A 19,991-nucleotide genomic window follows, 5' to 3' on the forward strand; every position below is an offset into this window, starting at 1 on the left:
CATCGTGAAACGGTGGAGCAGACTTGATGGGCCGAATAGCCCCATTCTGCTGCTGTGCCTTACGGATTGTTCTGACGGACTGAATGCCCCCTGACCTTCTCGCTCCATTACAGGAAGATGTAATTTATCACGAGAAAAGATTTACAAGCATATTATGGGACTAGAGAGGTTTGAGTTATCAGCAGAGACTTGTCAGGCTGGGATTGTTTTCCCTTGAGCGAGGGAGGCTGAGGTTTATAAAATCGTGAGGTCGTAGATAAGCTTCAAAGTTCAAATTTATTATATGTCACCATATGCAACCCTGAGATTCGCTTTCTCGTGGGCATACGCAGTAAATCCAAGAAACATAATTGGGTCAGTGAAGGACTGTACCCAACAGGACGTCGGTCAGGTGGATAGACATAGCCTTTTCCCCAGGGTAGGGAAGTCGAATGTTAGAGGGCATGGGTTGAAGGGGAGAGGGGGAAGATGTAAAGGGGACCTGAGCAGGAAGTTTTTCACAAAGAGGATGGTGGGTATATGGAATGAGCTGCCAGAGGAAGTCATGTACAGTTACAACACTTAAAAGACACTTGGGCAGGAACATGGATGGAAAGGTTTTCAGGGATACGGACAGGAACGCAGAATGGAAAGGTTTCGAAGGATATGGATAGGAACATGGATTGGAAAGATTTCGAGGGATACGGGCAGGAACACGGAAAGGTTTTGAGGGATATGGACAGGAACATGGATTGGAAAAGTTTTGAGGGAAACAAAAACACGGATTGGAAAGGTTTGAAATAATACGGGCAGGAACACGGATTGGAAAGGTTTCGAGGAATATGGGCAGGAACACAGATTGGAAAGGTTTCGAGGGAGGGATACGGACAGGAACATGGATTGGAAAGGTTTTGATGGAGGGATATGCGCAGGATGGATTGGAAAGGTTTTGAGGGAGGGTTATGCGCAGGATGGATTGGAAAGGTTTTGAGGGAGGGATACAGACAGGAACATGGATTGGAAAGGTTTCGAGGAATATGGGCAGGAACACGGATTGGAAAGGTTTCGAGGAATATGGACAGGAACACAGATTGGAAAGGTTTCGAGGGAGGAATACGGACAGGAATATGGATTGGAAAGGTTTTGAGGGAGGGATTTGTGCAGGATGAATTGGAAAGGTTTTGAGGGAGGGATATGCGCAGGATGGATTGGAAAGGTTTCAAGGGAGGGATACGGACAGGAACATGGATTGGAAAGGTTTTGATGGAGGGATATGCGCAGGATGGATTGGAAAGGTTTTGAGGGAGGGATACAGACAGGAACATGGATTGGAAAGGTTTCGAGGGAGGAATACGGACAGGAACATGGATTGGAAAGGTTTTGAGGGAGGGATACAGACAGGAACATGGATTGGAAAGGTTTTGAGGGAGGGATATGTGCAGGATGGATTGGAAAGGTTTCAAGGGAGGGATACGGACAGGAACATGGATTGGAAAGGTTTCGAGGGAGGGATACAGACAGGAACATGGATTGGAAAGGTTTTGATGGAGGGATACAGACAGGAACATGGATTGGAAAGGTTTTGATGGAGGGATATGCGCAGGATGGATTGGAAAGGTTTTGAGGGAGGGATACAGACAGGAACATGGATTGGAAGGAGGGATATGCGCAGGATGGATTTGAAAGGTTTTGAGGGAGGGATACAGACAGGAACATGGATTGGAAAGGTTTTGAGGGAGGGATACGGACAGGAACATGGATTGGAAAGGTTTTGAGGGAGGGATATGTGCAGGATGGATTGGAAAGGTTTTGAGGGAGGGATACAGACAGGAACATGGATTGGAAAGGTTTTGAGGGAGGAATACGGACAGGAACACGGATTGGAAAGGTTTTGAGGGTGGGATACAGACAGGAACATGGATTGGAAAGGTTTCGAGGGAGGAATACGGACAGGAACATGGATTGGAAAGGTTTTGAGGGAGGGATATGCGCAGGATGGATTTGAAAGGTTTTGAGGGAGGGATACAGACAGGAACATGGATTGGAAAGGTTTTGAGGGAGGGATACGGACAGGAACATGGATTGGAAAGGTTTTGAGGGAGGGATATGTGCAGGATGGATTGGAAAGGTTTTGAGGGAGGGATACAGACAGGAACATGGATTGGAAAGGTTTTGAGGGAGGGATACAGACAGGAACATGGATTGGAAAGGTTTCGAGGGAGGGATTCAGACAGGAACATGGGACTTGGTTGGACAGATGTCTTGTTGGGCGGATGAGTTGCCTGTGTGCCAATTTAACTGTACAAAGGGACAGCTCCCATGGAATACACAAGAAGCTGCTTGCTGATCAGCCCGAGGGAGAGGTGTTGGCAAGAGCAGGAAATGAGTTGCTGTGACGTGGGAAAGGCTGTGGAAGGGGTCTTTACTGGGAGCTTTCCGAAGTGTATCATCTGTGGTGCTCTGGGGAAAGAGTGCAAATGGGTTACAGAGGAGAGCTGGCTGGCACAGAGGCGAAGGGCCAAATGGCCTCCTTTGGATAAAATCCTGAAGAAGGGTCCTGGGCAGAAAATGTTGACTGTTTATTCATTTCCACCATGCTGAGTCTCTCCAGCATTTTGGTGTCTGTTGCTTGGATAAAGGATTGGAGTGGTGTCCTCCCATGCTGGCTTTACTAAGAGATATTTCACTGCAGGCTTCCCCAGCAAAAATCATGTTCAAAGGCTGAAATAGTGAGCAGCCAAACACCTGGCGAAAGGCCTGTAGCTCATTGTGACTCCGTACCCTTGTCAGCCTCTGGGCTGACCTCCAGAGTCCACCTTTTAGTGACTGAGAGTCTGACAGCAGTGGGACAGAAGCCCTCCTTCAGCCTGGTGGTATGTTCTCCCTGGCTGTTATATCTCTGCCCGATGGGAGAGGGGAGAAGAGAGAACATTCAGGGTTGGCGGCGGGGGGGGGTTCTTTGATTACACTGGCTGTTTCACCGAGGCAGCGAGAGTGTAGACAGAATCCGTGGAGTTTGCGGACTGGGCTGTGTCCACAACTTCTTGTGACAAGGGACAGAGCGACACAGCTAATGAAAAGCTTCCGTTTTACACAGTCTCGGGTCCCAAAGGTGTTTTGCAGCGACTGATCTATTTTCATCACTGTCACAGTGCAGCTAGTTCCTTCTGCTGCCCCCTCACTGGACCCCCTGCAGTTCACGTACCGTCCCAACCATTCAACAGATGATGCCATTACCATCACCCTCCACCTGGACAAAAAAGACACGTACGTTTGAATGCTGTTCATAGACTTCAGTTCAGCATTCAACACAATCGTTCCCCAGAAACTGATTGGAAAACAGCCTACTGGGCCTGAACACCTCCCTCTGCAACTGGATCCTCGACTTCCTGACTGGGAGACCTCAGTCAGTCTGGATTGGAAGCAGCATCTCCAACACCATCACACTGGGCACGGGGGCCCCCCAGGGCTGTGTGCTCAGTCCACTGCTGTTCACTCTGCTGACCCACGACTGTGCTGCAACACACAGTTCGAACCACATCATCAAGTTCACCGACGACACGACCGTGGTGAGTCTCATCAGCAAGAACAATAAGTCAGCGTACAGAGAGGAGGTGCAGTGGCTAACGGACTGGTGCAGAGCCAACAACCTGTCTCTGAATGTGAACAAAACGAAAGAGATGGTCGTTGACTTCAGGAGGACACGGAGCGATCACTCTCCGCTGAACATCGACGACTCCTCCGTAGAGATCGTTAAGATCAAACACCAAATTTCTTGGTGTTCACCTGGCAGAGAATCTCACCTGGCCCCTCAACACCAGCTCCATAGCAAAGAAAGCCCAGCAGCGTCTCTACTTTCTGTGAAGGCTGAGAAAAGTCCATCTCCCAGCCCCCCATCATCACCACATTCTACAGAGGATGTATTGAGAGCATCCTGAGCAGCTGCATCTCTGCCTGGTTCGGGAATTGTACCGTCTCGGATTGCAAGACCCTGCAGCGGATAGTGAGGTCAGCTGAGAAGATCATCGGGGTCTCTCTTCCCGCCATTACAGACATTTACACCGCACGCTGCATCGGTAAAGCAAACAGCATTGTGAAGGACCTCATGCACCCCTCATACAAACTCTTCTCCCTCCTGCCATCTGGCAAAAGGCACCGAAGCATTCGGGCTCTCACGACCAGACTATGTAACAGTTTCTGCCCCCAAGCCATCAGACTCCTCAATACCCAGAGCCTGGACTGACACCAACCTACTGCCCTCTACTGTGCCTAATGTCTTGTTTATTATTTATTGTAATGCTTGCACTGTTTTGTGCACTTTATGCAGTCCTGGGTAGGTCTGTAGTCTAGTGTAGTTTTTGTGTTGTTTTACGTAGTTCAGTGTAGTTTTTGTATTGTTTCATGTAGCACCATGGTCCTGGAAAACGTTGTCTGGTTTTTACTGTGTATTGTACCAGCAGTTATGGTTGAAATGATGATAAAAAATGACATGACTTGACTTGACTTGACTTGACTTGTGAGAATGGCCTTCCATTTTAGAGAGGTTACTTGAAAGGTGACACCAGCACCTCTACATCCTCAAAAGACCTAAGGAGGTCAGTTACTACCAGAGAGGATAACTTCACTCAACTTCACTTGCCCATTACTCAACTGTTCCCACAACCTCTGCACTCACTTCCAAGGATTGTTCATCTCACGTTCTCTATATTTATTGCTTCTTTCTTTATTTTGCACAGTCGTTTACCCTGTTGGGTCCAGTCTTTCACTGCTTCTATCATTTCTTGGATATTTTTGAGTACGCAAGAAAACAAATCTCAGGGTTGTGTATGGCGACATGAATGTACTTTGATAATAAATGTGCCTTTCGAACTTTGAAGTTCAGCACGTTCCTTCCAACTTTCACGATACAGGGTTCAAGTTTAATTTTCACATGTACATTGAATCATACAGTGAAATGTGTCGTTTACATTCACAATCAGCATAGCCAAGGGGGCAGGCCACACATTCCATCACTAGCCCACCATATAGCACAGGACAACGCAGAGCAAAGTAAGCAACAAAACAACAGCAGCAAAATAAAATCATCAAAGTACATAGGGATACATCACCATACTCTACCCTGAGATTTATTGTCATACGGGTATTCACAGGAGAACAAAGAAATACAATAGATTCAGTGAAAAACTACATACAAGGGCTGACAACCAGCTGCAAAAGAAGACAACCTGTGCAAATACAATATAATAAATATATAATCAATCAATTGCTGATTGATAATTAATCCTGGGAACATGAATTGTAGAGCCCTTGAGAGTGAGTCCATAGATTGTGGAACCAGTTCAGAGTTGAGGTTATCCTCACTGGTTCAGGAGCCTGATGGTTGAGGGGTAATAACTGTTCCTGAACCTGGTGGTGTGGGACCTGAGGCTTCTGTACCTCCTTCCCGATGGAATCAGTTCAGAGTTGAGGTTATCCTCACTGGTTCAGGAGCCTGATGGTTGAGGGGTAATAACTGTTCCTGAACCTGGTATGTGGGGCCTTACCTATTCACAGCCTGTGTATCAATGTGAGTGTTTGGGAGAGGGGCTGGTGGGATTCAGGGGCAGCTTCTATGACCTGTGAACTCGGTGTGTCTGTGTGTGTGTGTGTGTGTGTGTGTGTGTGGAGTGTTGGGCAGTGTACGTGTGTGTGGGGGTGGGGAGTGTGTGTCTGTGGGGAGTGTTGAGCTGTGTGTGTGTGTGTGTGTGTGTGTGTGTGTGTGTGTGTGTGTGTGTGGAGTGTTGGGCCGTGTACATATCTGTAAGTGGGGAGTGTATGTGTGTGGAGTGTTGGGCAGTGTACGTGTGTGTGTGTGTGTGTGTGTGGGAGTGGGGAGTATGTGTGTGGGGGGGAGTGTTGGGCAGTGTACGTGTGTGTGTGTGTGTGTGGGGCAGTGGGCAGTGTATGTGTGTGTGGGGAGTGTGAGTGTGTGGAGTATTGGACAGTATACACGTGTGTGTGTGGGGAGTGTGTGTGTGTGTATGGAGTGTTGGACAGTGTACGCGTGTGTGTGTGTGTGTGGGGGGGTGGGGAGTGTGTGTGTGGGGGTGGGGAGTGTGGGGGGGTGGAGTGTTGGGCAGTGTGTGTGGAGTATTGGACAGTATACACGTGTGTGTGGGGGGGTGGGGAGTGTGTGTGGGGGGGTGGGGAGTGTGTGTGTGGGGGTGGGGAGTGTTGGGCAGTGTGTGTGGAGTATTGGACAGTATACACGTGTGTGTGGGGAGTGTGTTGTGGGGTGGGGAGTGTGTGGGGGTGGGGAGTGTGTGGGGGGGTGGAGTGTTGGGCAGTGTGTGTGGAGTATTGGACAGTATACACGTGTGTGTGTGGGGGTGGGGAGTGTGTGGGGGGGTGGAGTGTTGGGCAGTGTGTGTGGAGTATTGGACAGTATACACGTGTGTGTGTGGGGAGTGTGTTGGGGGGTGGGGTGGGGAGTGAGTGTGTGTGGGGGTGGGGAGTGTTGGGCAGTGTGTGTGGAGTATTGGACAGTATACACGTGTGTGTGTGTATGTGTGTGTGTGTGTGTGTGTGTGTGGTGGGGAGTGGGAGGTGCCCACCCCATGCAGGTGGCTGAGGGTAACGGTTTCTGTTACTGCTCTTTTCCCTGCCAGGTTTAATAATGACTTGCTGATGTGGACGCCGACGGGGCCGTCTCTGAGCAGCACCTCACAGAGCACCGACACCACTGGGATCAACCCTCTGCCGCTGGATTCGATTTTGGCAGCCCCCTTTGCACAAGACAACTTTCGGCTCTGCAAGTCGGCATTCAGGCTGGGTGAGGAACACGCTGTGCCTACAGGGTGGGGTTGGCACTGGCAGAGCCGAGGGTTTGCACATGGCTGAACCAAATGGGGAACGTGAGGTTCAACCTGGAGTTTCACCACCACCTCTCCCAACTGTCTCAGTACGTGGAAAGGAGAGGTTTAGAGTGAGACGGGGAGATTGTGGCGATCCTGGGCGTGTTGGGCCAAATGGCCTGTTTTCATGCTGTCAACATACAACAGTGCAGCCTTTGGCCCACGATGTTGTGTCGTTGTTTTAATCTACTCCAAAATCAATCTAACCCTTCAAACCCACGTAACCCTCCACTTTTCTATCACCCATGTGACTATCTTAGAGTCTCTTAAATATCCCTAATGTATCTGTCTCTACACCACCCCCGGCAGGACGTCCCACACACCCACCACTTACCCCCCATCACCTTAAATATCCCTAATGTATCTGTCTCTACACCACCCCTGGCAGGACGTCCCACACACCCACCACTTACCTCTGATCACCTTAAAATAATGCCCTCTCGTATTAACTATTGCTGCCCTCTCTGTCTTTGCCTCTTACTATCTACACCTTTGCCCACCTGCCTCTCCTATTCCTTCACTCCAAAGAGGAATACTCCCAGCCCGCTCAGGCATTGCTGGGACATTATCCTGTACCGCGGCGCCACGTTAGGCTGCTGGGGAGCGTTGGGTCCAGACCTCGGGTGCTGCCTTCCTTCTCGCCTTTCCCCGGCTTCTCCAGGTTCCTGGAGTTGTGGAGAGATGCATCATGGGACCAGGCCCTTCGGCCCATTGAGTCTGTGCTGACCAGCAGCCATTTTATCCTCCCCGTGTTCCCATCAGCTGCTCCCAGGTTCTCCCCCTCACTCACAGACTGGAGGCAGTTATCGCACGCAGACACAGGTCATGACTGTCAGCATTGGCGAGGAAGGGGTGTTTCTTCCTCCTTCAACTGTGTTTCATTCGAACATGAGGAGCTCATTCAGACCCTGAAGTCGATTTCAGGATGGTACGTCGTTCAGCTCTCCAGCAGCGTTGCAGTGGATGGAAGAAACTGTTACCTGAGCATTGACCGTCCCCAGCATGCGAACACCCGGCTGGTATACTGTCCGTACGTGAGTGAGCGTTGGGAGACGGCCTTCAATGTATACCACATTGGAGATGAGGTCGGGCACTGCTCCCAGCCCCTTCCGGTGGCTTCCCAGCTTCTGGGAGGGGCAGTACTGGGGCCCCCACCATGGGGGCTGCACTGGTGTCCAGGCCCCTTCTGGGACGTGGAAGTGTCGCAGCAGTGCACCAACAACCCCAGGTCCTGCCTGCGTCCAGGCCAGCCGAAGCATTCACGGAGCTTGCCCATTGTCTGTCGGACCCCGAGGTGGCCAGCCCCCGTCACCCGTGTACCCATCGCAGCCCCCGTCACCCGTGTACCCATCGTAGCCCCCGTCACCCGTGTACCCATCGCAGCCCCCGTCACCCGTGTACCCATCGCAGCCCCCGTCAGCCCGTGTACCCATCACAGCCTCGTCAGCCCGTGTACCCATCGCAGCCCCCGTCAGCCCGTGTACCCATCGCAGCCCCGTCAGCCCGTGTACCCATCGCAGCCCCCGTCAGCCCGTGAACCCATCACAGCCCCGTCAGCCCGTGTACCCATCGCAGCCCCGAGGTGGCCAGCCCCCGTCAGCCCGTGTACCCATCGCAGCCCCCGTCAGCCCGTGTACCCATCGCAGCCCCCGTCAGCCCGTGTACCCATTGCAGCCCCGTCAGCCCGTGTACCCATTGCAGCCCCGTCAGCCCGTGTACCCATTGCAGCCCCCGTCAGCCCGTGTACCCATTGCAGCCCCCGTCACCCGTGTACCCATCGCAGCACCGTGGCGTGGAGCCCCCGTCAGCCCGTGTACCCATCGCAGCACCGTGGCGTGGAGCCCCCAGGAGGGAAATGACCACCGCCAGAACAGCAACCCGTCACGCACCTCCAGCGTTCCCCGCTGAGAGTATTGGTCCCTGGGTCCGGAGCGGAGACCCCTGCCCACCCCAGCCATCCCCGTACCTGGGCCAGCACGGGATCGCTCCCCTGCTTGTCCCCGGTGGGGAGGTCACCGCCAGCTGTCACCTGAATGGCTGCCACCTCTGCTTGCCCTTGGTTCCGCTGTGTTGTGTTGGGCCCCTGAGGGGGTGTGCGGCCGCTATGAGACCGGTGGTGGTGGTTGCTGTGCCCGCCTGTTCCGCTTCATGGAGCTGCCCTGCCGGAGAGCCACGGCTTCAGCACCCAGGTATAGTGTTGCCCGTGCAGGGCAGCCCCGGGCCACGTGGCCTGCCTCGCCGCACCGGTAGCGGAGATCACTCCGTGGCACCCGGGGGTGCCGGCCGCGGCGCTGGTCTGACCTGTCTCACGGGCTCCTGCTTGTCAGTTTCCTCCTCAGCCTCAGTGGCACCAGCCCGGGCTTGTGGCATGGGGCGCCACTGCAAATGAAATTGCTTCTGCCCTCTCCACCTCTGCCAGCGACGATGGTGACGTCAGGCGAATGTGCTGCCAAAGGCACTCCGGCATCAGCACCTTTACAAAGGCACGGAGGGCAAGCTCGACCTGGGCCACGGGAGGGAACTAGGGGTAGCCGTGCCGAGCACAGTGGTGGAGATCTGCTGCTAACACCCGCAAGCTCTCTCCCACACTGCACCGCTGGCTACCCAGTTCTTCCCCCGTTGCTTCCTCCAATAGCCGCTGCCGGAAACACCGCCTCGAAGCCCTGTAGTCACGCTGCTCAGCCAGCGCTAAGTCGAGGTGGGTCCGCAAGGCATCCCCCTACAGCGCCACAGCACAGTGCACGGCCGTCTCGGGTTTGAGTTGCGCCAGGCAGCTGGCACCATTGTACCTGGAGATCTTCAGGGTGCACCTTGCTGGGACCCACTGGTCGTCGTCTTTCTCTGGCAGTGTCGGTTGTGCCTGCCACGTTGCCCATCCTCCCATCGGCTGCAGGCTGCGAGGGAGGAGGTGATGAATTCTGCCGTGTCGCCCGGTTTGGGGAACCTGGGAACTTTCACCCTGTCGGGGTTTCATGGGAAGGCACAATGCTCGGTTCCCAGGTTCTCCCTCTGGGTCGGCATCCCGCCTTTGCGGCAAGGGGGAAGCGACTTATTCCCTGAGCCTTAAGGCGCTCCATCCGATGTCGTAGCTCTTCAATCTCGCCGTCAGTTTCAGTCCCACTGCCGACACCAGTGTAGCGAGCATTCGGCCCACGATGACAGACGAGACGAGCTTGTTTATCTCAACCGACACTTTTACGGTGACAGGTGAACGACTGTAGAACCTGAGCCGCAATGTAACAGTAAATGAACTTGAACATCTCACCATAATTCCACAAGCACATTTTAAAACAAGGACAATAAATAGCACTGGCCGCTGGGAACGCTGGGGCGGGCTATTAACCACGTCCCCGGAGTGCCACACTGCCATATACCGTTGATAAACAATGCAGATCTTTCTGTTAGAGGAACAAGACCCTTTCGCTGACGATGTCTGCACAGAACACAGTGCTGAATTAAACTAAATCCCTTTGGCAATACATGATGCATATTCCTCCATTCCCTGTGTAGTTATGTTTATGTACAGCGATGCTAGAAAGTTTGTGGGCCCTGTAGAATTTTTCTATTTCTGCATAAATATGACCAAAAGGAGTACAGGAGTGAGATATGCCAACTAGTGGAATGGTGCCACAGCAACAACCTGGCACTCAACGTCAGTAAGATGAAAGAGCTGATTGTGGACTCCAGGAAAGGTACGATGAAGGAGCACATACCAATCCTCACTGAGAGATCAGAAGTGGAGAGAGTGAGCAGCTTCAAGTTCCTCGGTGTCAAGGATCTATCCTGGTCCCAACATATCGATGTAGTCATAAAGAAGGCAAGACAACAGCGGTACTTTATTAGGAGTTTGAAGAGATTTGGCATGTCAACAAATACACTCAGAAACTTCTACAGTGGTAGAAGTTATGGAGAGCATTCTGACAGGCTGCATCACTGTCTGGTATGGAGGGGCTACTGCACAGGACCGAAAGAAGCTGCAGAAGGTTGTAAATCTAGTCAGCTCCATCTTGGGCTCTAGCCGACAAAGTACCCAGTATATTTTTAGGCAGCGGTGTCTCAGAAAGGCAGCGTCCATTATTAAGGACCTCCAGCACCCAGGGCATGCCCTTTTCTCACTGTTACCATCAGGTAGCAGGTACAGAAGCCTGAAGGCACACACTGAATTATTATTGTTTTTTTCTCTCTCTGCTAGATTATGTACTGCATTGAACTGCTGCTGCTGAGTTATCAAATTTCACATCACATGCTGGTGATGATAAACCTGATTCTGAAATGTGATCAGATCCTCTTGCATGTCCTGAAACCAGATAAAGAGAACCAATTAACTAAATAACACAAAAGCATTATACTTGTTCATTAATTTATTGAGGAAAAATGATCCAATATTGCATGCATTTGTTGGAAAATGTTTGTGAACCTTTGGGTTAATGCCTTCTACAAAAGTTATTTGGAGTCAAGCATTCAAATCAGTGAGATAAGTTTGGAGGTGCGGTTTGTGGAGGTGCCCTGACCTATAAAGAAGATACACAAAGTCGGGTTCCTGACAGAGTCAGCACTTATGAAGAAAGGTCTGTTTATGTGCACTGAGCCTTGAGCAAAACAACTGTCAAACGGCCTTAGAAGAATTATAGAAATGCACGAAGGTAGAAAAGGCTACAAGAGCATTTCTGAAGACCTGAGTTTTCATCAGTCCACAGGAAGAGAAATTGTCTACAAATGTAAGAAACTCGGTACTGTTGCTACTCTCTGTAGGAGTGGGCATCCTGCAAAGATCATGCCGAGAGCACAATGCGCGATGCTGAAGGAGCTGAAAAAGAACCCAAGGGTAACAGCAAAATACCTGCAGAAATCGCCAGAGCTTGCTGAAGTCTCTGTTCATGTGTCCATAATATGCAAAACACAAAACAAGGATGGTGTTCATGGAAGGACACCACGGGGGAAACCACCTCTCTCTAAAAAAAAACATCCTGCATATCTCAAGTTTGCAGAAGATCACCTGGACGTTCCTCAACACTTCTGGGACTACGTTCTGATGATGAACAGATGAGACAAAAGTGAAGATTTTGGCAGAAATGCACACCACTATCTTTGAAGGAAAAAGGCACCGTACACCAACACCAAAGCCTCATCCCAGCTGTGAAGCACGGTGGAAGGAGCATCGTGGTTTGGAGCTGCTTTGCTGCCTCAGGGCCTGGACAGCTTGCGATCGTTGAGGGAACAACGAATTCAAAATTGTGTCAAGAGATTTCACAGGTGAATGTCAGGGTAGCAGTCCGTGACCTGAAGCACAGTAGAAGTTGGATAAAGCAGCCAGACAATGATCCGAAAGACAAGAATATATCAACAACAGAATGGTTGAAAGGAAGAGAAAATGTGTTTTGGAATGGCCGAGTCAAAGTCCTGACCTTGATCCTATAGAAATATTGTTGACGGACCTGAAGCAAGCAGTTCATGCAGGGAAGCCCACCAACATTCCAGAGTTGAAGCAGTTTTGTAAGGAAGAATGGCCTAAAGTTCCTCCAAGTCGGTGTGCAGGACTGATCAACAGTTACTGGAAACGTTTGGTTATTAATGTTGTACAAGGGGGTCACACCAGTTACTGAAAGCAAAGATTCACATACTTTTTCCAACAAGTACATGTAATACTGGATTATTTTTCTCAATAAATAAATGAACAAGTAACATGTTTTTTGTGTTATTTATTTAATTGGATTCTCTTTATCTAGTTTTAGGATTTGTGTGAAGATCTGATCACATTTTATGCAGAGATAGATAAGATTCTGCAGGGTTTACAGACTTCCCAGCACCACAGAAAGAGCGTTTTAAACACCACAATGGTATCTGCCCCCGGGAGGCTGATTGGGAACTGGCTGTGAACGATGTTGAATTGTGTGAGGTCTTGGGTACATGGCCTGCTGGCTTTGAGAAATTACCAGCTTTCTTTTCTCTAGACTCTGACTCGGAAGACGAGGATTCGCACTTCTACTTGAATGAGGAGTCTGGAAGGAGAAGGAAGATGGACGGCCGGAGGGGTCACGCGCAGAGCTTCGTGTCGGCCGTCATGAATGTCGGAAAAGGGAGGGTGACAGTCCTCACGGACTCGAAGGTGAGCCGGCCGCAGGAGGGAAGGACGAGGGGTGTAAACCATTCCCGATGCAATCCAGGATCAGTCTCCTGTAGGAACGCAGAGCATCAAGTAGCTTCTGTGGGGTGGCGACAGGTGGAGCAGGAGTCCACACTCTGAGAGGGAGGATGGCCACTTAGCAGGAAATTCGGAAATCGGATGTACACAGGGACTGGTGCAGCATTCCCTGGAGGATAACTTGCAGGTTGATCGGTGGTGAGGAAGGCAAATGAGATGTTAGCATTCATTTCGAGAGGTCTGGAATATAAAAGCAAGGGTGTGATGCTGGAGCTCAGTAAGGCTTTGGTCAGACCGCACGGAGTATTGGGAGCAGCTTTGGGCCCCACATCTCAGAAAGGATGTGCTAGCATTGCAGAGTGGAGAGGATGTTTCCTGTAGTGGGGGAGTCCAGCACCAGAGGGCACAGATAAAGTGGATGTGGAGAGGATGTTTCCTATAGTGGGGGAGTCTAGCACCAGAGGGCACAGATAAAGTGGATGTGGAGAGGATGTTTCCTATAGTGGGGGAGTCTAGCACCAGAGGGCACAGATAAAGTGGATGTGGAGAGGATGTTTCCTATAGTGGGGGAGTCTAGGACCAGAGGACACAGATAGAGTGGATGTGGAGAGGATGTTTCCTATAGTGGGGGAGTCTAGGACCAGAGGACACAGATAGAGTGGATGTGGAGAGGATGTTTCCTATAGTGGGGGAGTCTAGGACCAGAGGACACAGAGAGAGTGGATGTGGAGAGGATGTTTCCTATAGTGGGGGAGTCTAGGACCAGAGTGCACAACTGCAGAATAGAGAGATGTCCATTTAGAACAGAGCTGAGGAGGAATTTCTTCAGCCAGAGAATGGTGAATGTGTGGAATTTATTGCCACAGACGGCTGTGAAGCCTAAGACATTGGACATATTTGAAGCAAAGGTTGATAATTCTCGATTAGACAGGACATCGAAGGTTATAGAGAGGAGACAGGAGAATGGGGTTGAGAGGTATAATAAATCAGCCATGGTGGAAAAGTGGAGCAGACTGGATGGGCTGAATGGCCTGATTCCTTATGCTGGTAAGTGGTGACTGAGGAAGGGTGAAGCATGGAGATGGGAGAGTGGATTGTCGAGCAGCAAACATCCAAACAGATCATTCTAGCCATTAATACCTCGAGCTCGTACAATTTGCAGCGTGCTACAGTTACTAGGGAGTGTCGTGCAGGCAGACAAATCAGGTGTAAGTGAATCGCAAACGCAAAACCTGCAGATGCTGGAAATCCAAAGCAACCCACACCAAATGCTGGAGGAACTCAGCAGGCCAGGCAGCATCCAAGGAAAAGAGTAAACAGTCGACATTTCAGGCTGAAGCCCTCTTTCAGAACTGATGTAGGGTCTGGGCTGGAAACGTCAACTGTTTACTCTTTTGCATAGATGCTGCCTGGCCTGTTGAGTTCCTCCGGCATTCTGTGTGCGTTAAGTAAGGTGCAAGTGCCATAAAGTGGCTGGCTCGGAGATCAGGTGTTCAGTTTCTCTGTTCAGGAGTCTGATCACAAAGGGAGAGAAGCTGGCTTTGCACCTAGTGGTTTTGTATCTCCTGTCCAACAGGAGAGGGAAGATGAGAGAATAACCAAGGACTGTGATAATGTTGCCCTCTTTCCTGAGGCAGCGGGAGTGATAGACACGGTCAATGGAGACGAGGAACTCAGCAGGTCAGACAGCGTCTATGGAGAGAGACGAAGATGAAGGGTCTCAACTCAAAATGTTGGTTCTGTTCCTCTCCACGGATGTTGCCCGACCTGCTAAGTTCCTTCAGCATGTTTGCGTGTGGTGCTCAAGACTTCCAGCACCTGCAGAGTCTCCTGTGCTGCAAGAGGAGGAGGCTGGTTTGTGTGCTGGGCTGGGCTGTGCTCGCAGCTCTCTGCGCGTCCTTACTGCCTTGGGAAGGGTATGGCTTGGCACTGCAACGGCTCTGCCCAGAGACAGCGAGGAGTTACTGAGCCTTCCGGGGCCGAGCAGTTGCCGTTCCAAGCCGTGATGCGTCTGGAGAGGATGCTTGCTGGAGTGCATCGCTAAAAATTGATCAGGGTCACTGGAGTTGTGCCAGATTTTCTTAGACTTCTGAGGCTGTAGAGGCGTTGGTGTGCTTTTTGGCTGCAGTGTCTGTACGGCTGGACCAGGGCAGGTCGTCAGTGATTTTTACAACAAGGAATTTAAATCTCTGGCAGGAAAATGAGTTAAAGTACAGAGCAGCTGTGATCCAGGCCAGTCAACTTTATGGTCACATGCACAGGAACAGGTGGAGCAGGAAAACTGCCTGCAGCAACATCACAGGCACGTAGGGACAGGCAACTGGATTATATGAGACAGTAAAAAGTGAAGAACAAAACACAAAGGAAAAAAGGACTTTAGTATTAAAAAGAACCTCAGAAGGGAGTCCATGGTAGTGCAAGAGGTGGTCCGTAGTGTTCTGTTGGTAGGTCAGGAGCTGGTCTGTAGGTCAAGAGGCAGTCCATCGTGTTCTGTTGATAGTGCAAGAGGTGGTCTGTAGTGTTCTGTTGTTGGTGCAAGAGGCAGTCCATTGTGTTCTGTTGGTAGTGGAAGAGGCAGTCTGTAGTGTTCTGTTGGTAGTGGAAGAGGCAGTCTGTAGTGTTCTGTTGGTAGTGGAAGAGGCAGTCTGTAGTGTTCTGTTGGTAGTGGAAGAGGCAGTCTGTAGTGTTCTGTTGGTGCAAGAGGTGGTCTGTAGTCTATTGATGGTGCAAGAGGTGGTACAAGATGTGGTCTGTAGTGTTCTGTTGGTGGTGCAAGAGGCAATCAGTAGTGTTCTGTTGCTGGTGCAAGATATGATCTGTAGTGTTCTGTTGGTAGGTCAAGAGGTGGTCTGTAGGTCAAGAGGCAGTCTGTCATGTTCTGTTGTTAATTCAAGAGGTGGTTTGTAGTGTTCTGTTGGTGGTGCAAGAGAAGGTACATTGTGTTCTGTTGGTGCAAGAGGCAGTCTGTAGTGTTCTGTTGGTAGTGGAAGAGGCAGTCTGTAGTGTTCTGTTGGTGCAAGAGGTGGTCTGTAGTCTATTGATGGTGCAAGAGGTGGTACAAGATGTGGTCTGTAGTGTTCTGTTGGTGGTGCAAGAGGCAATCAGTAGTGTTCTGTTGCTGGTGCAAGATATGATCTGTAGTGTTCTGTTGGTAGGTCAAGAGGTGGTCTGTAGGTCAAGAGGCAGTCTGTCATGTTCTGTTGTTAATTCAAGAGGTGGTTTGTAGTGTTCTGTTGGTGGTGCAAGAGAAGGTACATTGTGTTCTGTTGGTGCAAGAGGCAGTCTGTAGTGTTCTGTTGGTAGTGGAAGTGGCAGTCTGTAGTGTTCTGTTGGTGCAAGAGGTGGTCTGTAGTCTGGTGCAAGAGATGGTCTGTAGTGTTCTGTTGGTGGTGCAAGAGGCAATGAGTGGTGTTCTATTGGTGCAAGAGGTGGTCTGTAGTCTGTTGATGGTGCAAGAGGTGGTGCAAGATGTGGTCTGTAGTGTTCTGTTGGTGCAAGAGGCAATCAGTAGTGTCCTATTGCTGGCACAAGTTATGACCTGTAGTGTTCTGTTGATGCAAGATATGATCCGTAGTGTTCTCTTGGTAGGTCAAGAGGTGATTTGTAGGACAAGACACAGTCTGTCGTGTTCTATTGATAGTGCAAGAGGTGGTCTGTAGTGTTCTGTTGGTGGTGCAAGATATGACCTGTAGTGTTCTGTTGATGCACGATGTGGTCTGTAGTGTGTAAGTTTGGTGGTGTATCGGTTGGTAGTAACACCCAAAGGGCATGTCTCGGATGGTGAGGGTCTTTAAGGATGGATGCTGCTCTCTGGTGGATGGATGGTGCTACCTTGTGAAGATGTCCTTGCTGGTGGGGAGGCTGCTGCCCTTGGTGGAGGAGGCTGGGTCTACAACCTTCTGCAGACTTTTGGAGCCTCCATTGCAGGTGGAGAAGAAACCGGTTAGAATGCTCTCCACTGGACGTGTGGTCATTGTGCTGCTCAAAGGTGCTGATTAGGGTTGTGCTGGTTGGCTACAAAAATCAAATGGTTGAAAGGCAGCTGCCGCTGAACCTGATGGTGTGAGACTTCAGGCTTCTGTACTTCCTGCCTGAGGAGAGCTGTGAGGAGATGGCCCGGCGGGGGGCGGGGGGCTCCTTGTTATTAGATGTTGTCTTATCAAAGCAGCGCCTCCTGTCAGGGGTGGGGAGGTCTCTGTCCGTGGGTACGAAGTAGATCAAGAGTCAACAAGGGTGAAGGTCATCCCTTGAACACAAAGTAGGTTACCCGCTTCCAAACCTCGAGCGCGTACCTTGTGTCCCAGCAGCCGTCCTGGCCCGGGGACCTGACGCTGTTGTGTTTTCTCCTTTGCAGGGGGAGGCAGGGAAGGCGGTCAGCGGCTTTCACGGAGAACTGGTCCTCGACGTGGAGAACAGCACCATCTTCAGTGTGTCGCAGTACAAGGGCCAACTGGAACTGGGCTACCTCTGCATCGAGTCCAGCAAAGTGTCCCTCTACCAGAAAGGTAGTGTTGCCACCCAGGGGACGTTGGGCAGACCGTGCGGGGGCAGAGGGAGCTGTGGGGTGCAAAACCGAACACGGCCACCCAGGGGACGTTGGGCAGACTGTGCGGGGGCAGAGGGAGCTGTGGGGTGCAAAACCGAACACGGTCACCCAGGGGACGTTGGGCAGACTGTGCGGGGGCAGAGGGAGCTGTGGGGTGTGGGGTGCAAAACCGAACACGGCCACCCAGGGGACGTTGGGCAGACCGTGCGGGGGCAGAGGGAGCTGTGGGGTGCAAAACCGAACACGGCCACCCAGAGGACGTTGGGCAGACTGTGCGGGGGCAGAGGGAGCTGTGGGGTGCAAAACCGAACACGGCCACCCAGGGGACGTTGGGCAGACTGTGCGGGGGCAGAGGGAGCTGTGGGGTGCAAAACCGAACACGGCCACTCAGGGGACGTTGGGCAGACCGTGCGGGGGCAGAGGGAGCTGTGGGGTGCAAAACCGAACACGGCCACCCAGGGGACGTTGGGCAGACCGTGCGGGGGCAGAGGGGTGTGGGGTGCAAAACCGAACACGGCCACCCAGGGGACGTTGGGCAGACCGTGCGGGGGCAGAGGGGTGTGGGGTGCAAAACCGAACACGGCCACCCAGGGGACGTTGGGCAGACTGTGCAGGGGCAGTGGGGTGTGGGGTGCAAAACCGAACACGGCCACCCAGAGGACGTTGGGCAGACCGTGCGGGGGCAGAGGGAGCTGTGGGGTGTGGGGTGCAAAACCGAACACGGCCACCCAGGGGACGTTGGGCAGACCGTGCGGGGGCAGAGGGAGCTGTGGGGTGCAAAACCGAACACGGCCACCCAGAGGACATTGGGCAGACTGTGCGGGGGCAGAGGGAGCTGTGGGGTGCAAAACCGAACACGGCCACTCAGGGGACGTTGGGCAGACCGTGCGGGGGCAGAGGGAGCTGTGGGGTGCAAAACCGAACACGGCCACCCAGAGGACATTGGGCAGACTGTGCGGGGGCAGAGGGAGCTGTGGGGTGCAAAACCGAACACGGCCACCCAGGGGACGTTGGGCAGACCGTGCGGGGGCAGAGGGAGCTGTGGGGTGCAAAACCGAACACGGCCACCCAGAGGACATTGGGCAGACTGTGCGGGGGCAGAGGGAGCTGTGGGGTGCAAAACCGAACACGGCCACCCAGGGGACGTTGGGCAGACCGTGCGGGGGCAGAGGGAGCTGTGGGGTGCAAAACCGAACACGGCCACCCAGAGGACATTGGGCAGACTGTGCGGGGGCAGAGGGGTGTGGGGTGTGGGGTGCAAAACCGAACACGGCCACTCAGAGGACGTTGGGCAGACTGTGCGGGGGCAGAGGGAGCTGTGGGGTGTGGGGTGCAAAACCGAACACGGCCACCCAGAGGACGTTGGGCAGACTGTGCGGGGGCAGAGGGAGCTGTGGGGTGCAAAACCGAACACGGCCACCCAGAGGACGTTGGGCAGACTGTGCGGGGGCAGTGGGGTGTGGGGTGCAAAACTGAACACGGCCGATGCCGTCCTCTTCTGGAAGTAGCAATAAAACGCTCTCCTGAGGGGTTGAAATTAAAGCAATGGTGTCTAACAAACAAGGGTGCTCACTAGATTGTGACTCTGGGCTGGGGAGGAAGGGCGCGAGAATGTGGGAATTGGCCAGAGTTCCTGCTTCTGATTGCTGGCTGATGGTCTGATTCCGAGATGTGGGAAATCCCAGGGGAGTGTAGAATGGAGATCGGGGTGCTGTGGAATGCCGCGGCGTAGAGGGAGGCATACGGCTGTTAAAGTGCCAGTGACCCGGACTCAGTTCTCTCCGCTGTCTGTAAGGAGTTTGTACCCTCTCCCCATGACCGCGTGGGTTTCCTCCGGGTGCTCCAGTTTCCTCCCACAGTCCAGAAACTTGTGTGTTGGCAGGATAATTGGTGACATGCATGTCACTGGGCAGTGCAGAATCTTTGGGCCGGGAGGCCTTGGTACTGAGCTGTGTCTCAATGGAAAACAACTCTCAGATGGGGAAACAAGGCATCATCGGGCTCTGCTAGGACATTGTGCCCTCAGTGTTAAAGCATCACCTGCCTTGGATTCTCCAAAGGGTTTGAGGTGGGAGGGAAAGATTTAAAGGTGACCTTCAGGGGAAGTTTTTAACCCGGAAGGTGGTGGGTACATGGAACGAGCAGCTCTATGGGTGGGCACATTTACAACCTTTAAAAGATGTTTGGGCAGGTCAGTCGATGGGAAAGGTTTCCGGGGATACACAGGCGAATTAGACTAGCTGAGGGGTGGGCAGCTTGGTTGGTGTGAATGAGATGGACCAAAGCGTCCGTTCCTGTGTTGTGTAAGTTTGACTTTATTCTGGTTGAGGGGAGGGAAGATCTCCTGCAATGTTCCTTCGTGGCTTTGAGGCAGACAGAGACACAGAGAAGTCTGTGCCAACCTCAGAAACCCATTTCCACCTACCAGATT

General features: G+C 52.1%; 1 protein-coding gene across 5 annotated transcripts in view; it reads left to right on the forward strand.

Annotated features, from left to right (window-relative positions):
* Positions 1 to 19,991, forward strand: part of atg2a (autophagy related 2A) — a 320,380-nt gene that overhangs the window by 144,242 nt on the left and 156,147 nt on the right. For all 5 annotated transcript variants that reach the window (XM_063036273.1, XM_063036274.1, XM_063036277.1 and 2 more), the window contains exons 19-21: positions 6,627 to 6,790; positions 12,824 to 12,978; positions 17,369 to 17,519. In XM_063036273.1, coding sequence (XP_062892343.1) covers positions 6,627 to 6,790; positions 12,824 to 12,978; positions 17,369 to 17,519 — 470 coding nt within the window. The remainder of the gene's footprint in view (positions 1 to 6,626; positions 6,791 to 12,823; positions 12,979 to 17,368; positions 17,520 to 19,991) is intronic.

The sequence above is a fragment of the Mobula hypostoma genome, chromosome 30, assembly GCF_963921235.1.
Source record: "Mobula hypostoma chromosome 30, sMobHyp1.1, whole genome shotgun sequence".
Lineage (NCBI taxonomy): Eukaryota > Metazoa > Chordata > Chondrichthyes > Myliobatiformes > Myliobatidae > Mobula > Mobula hypostoma.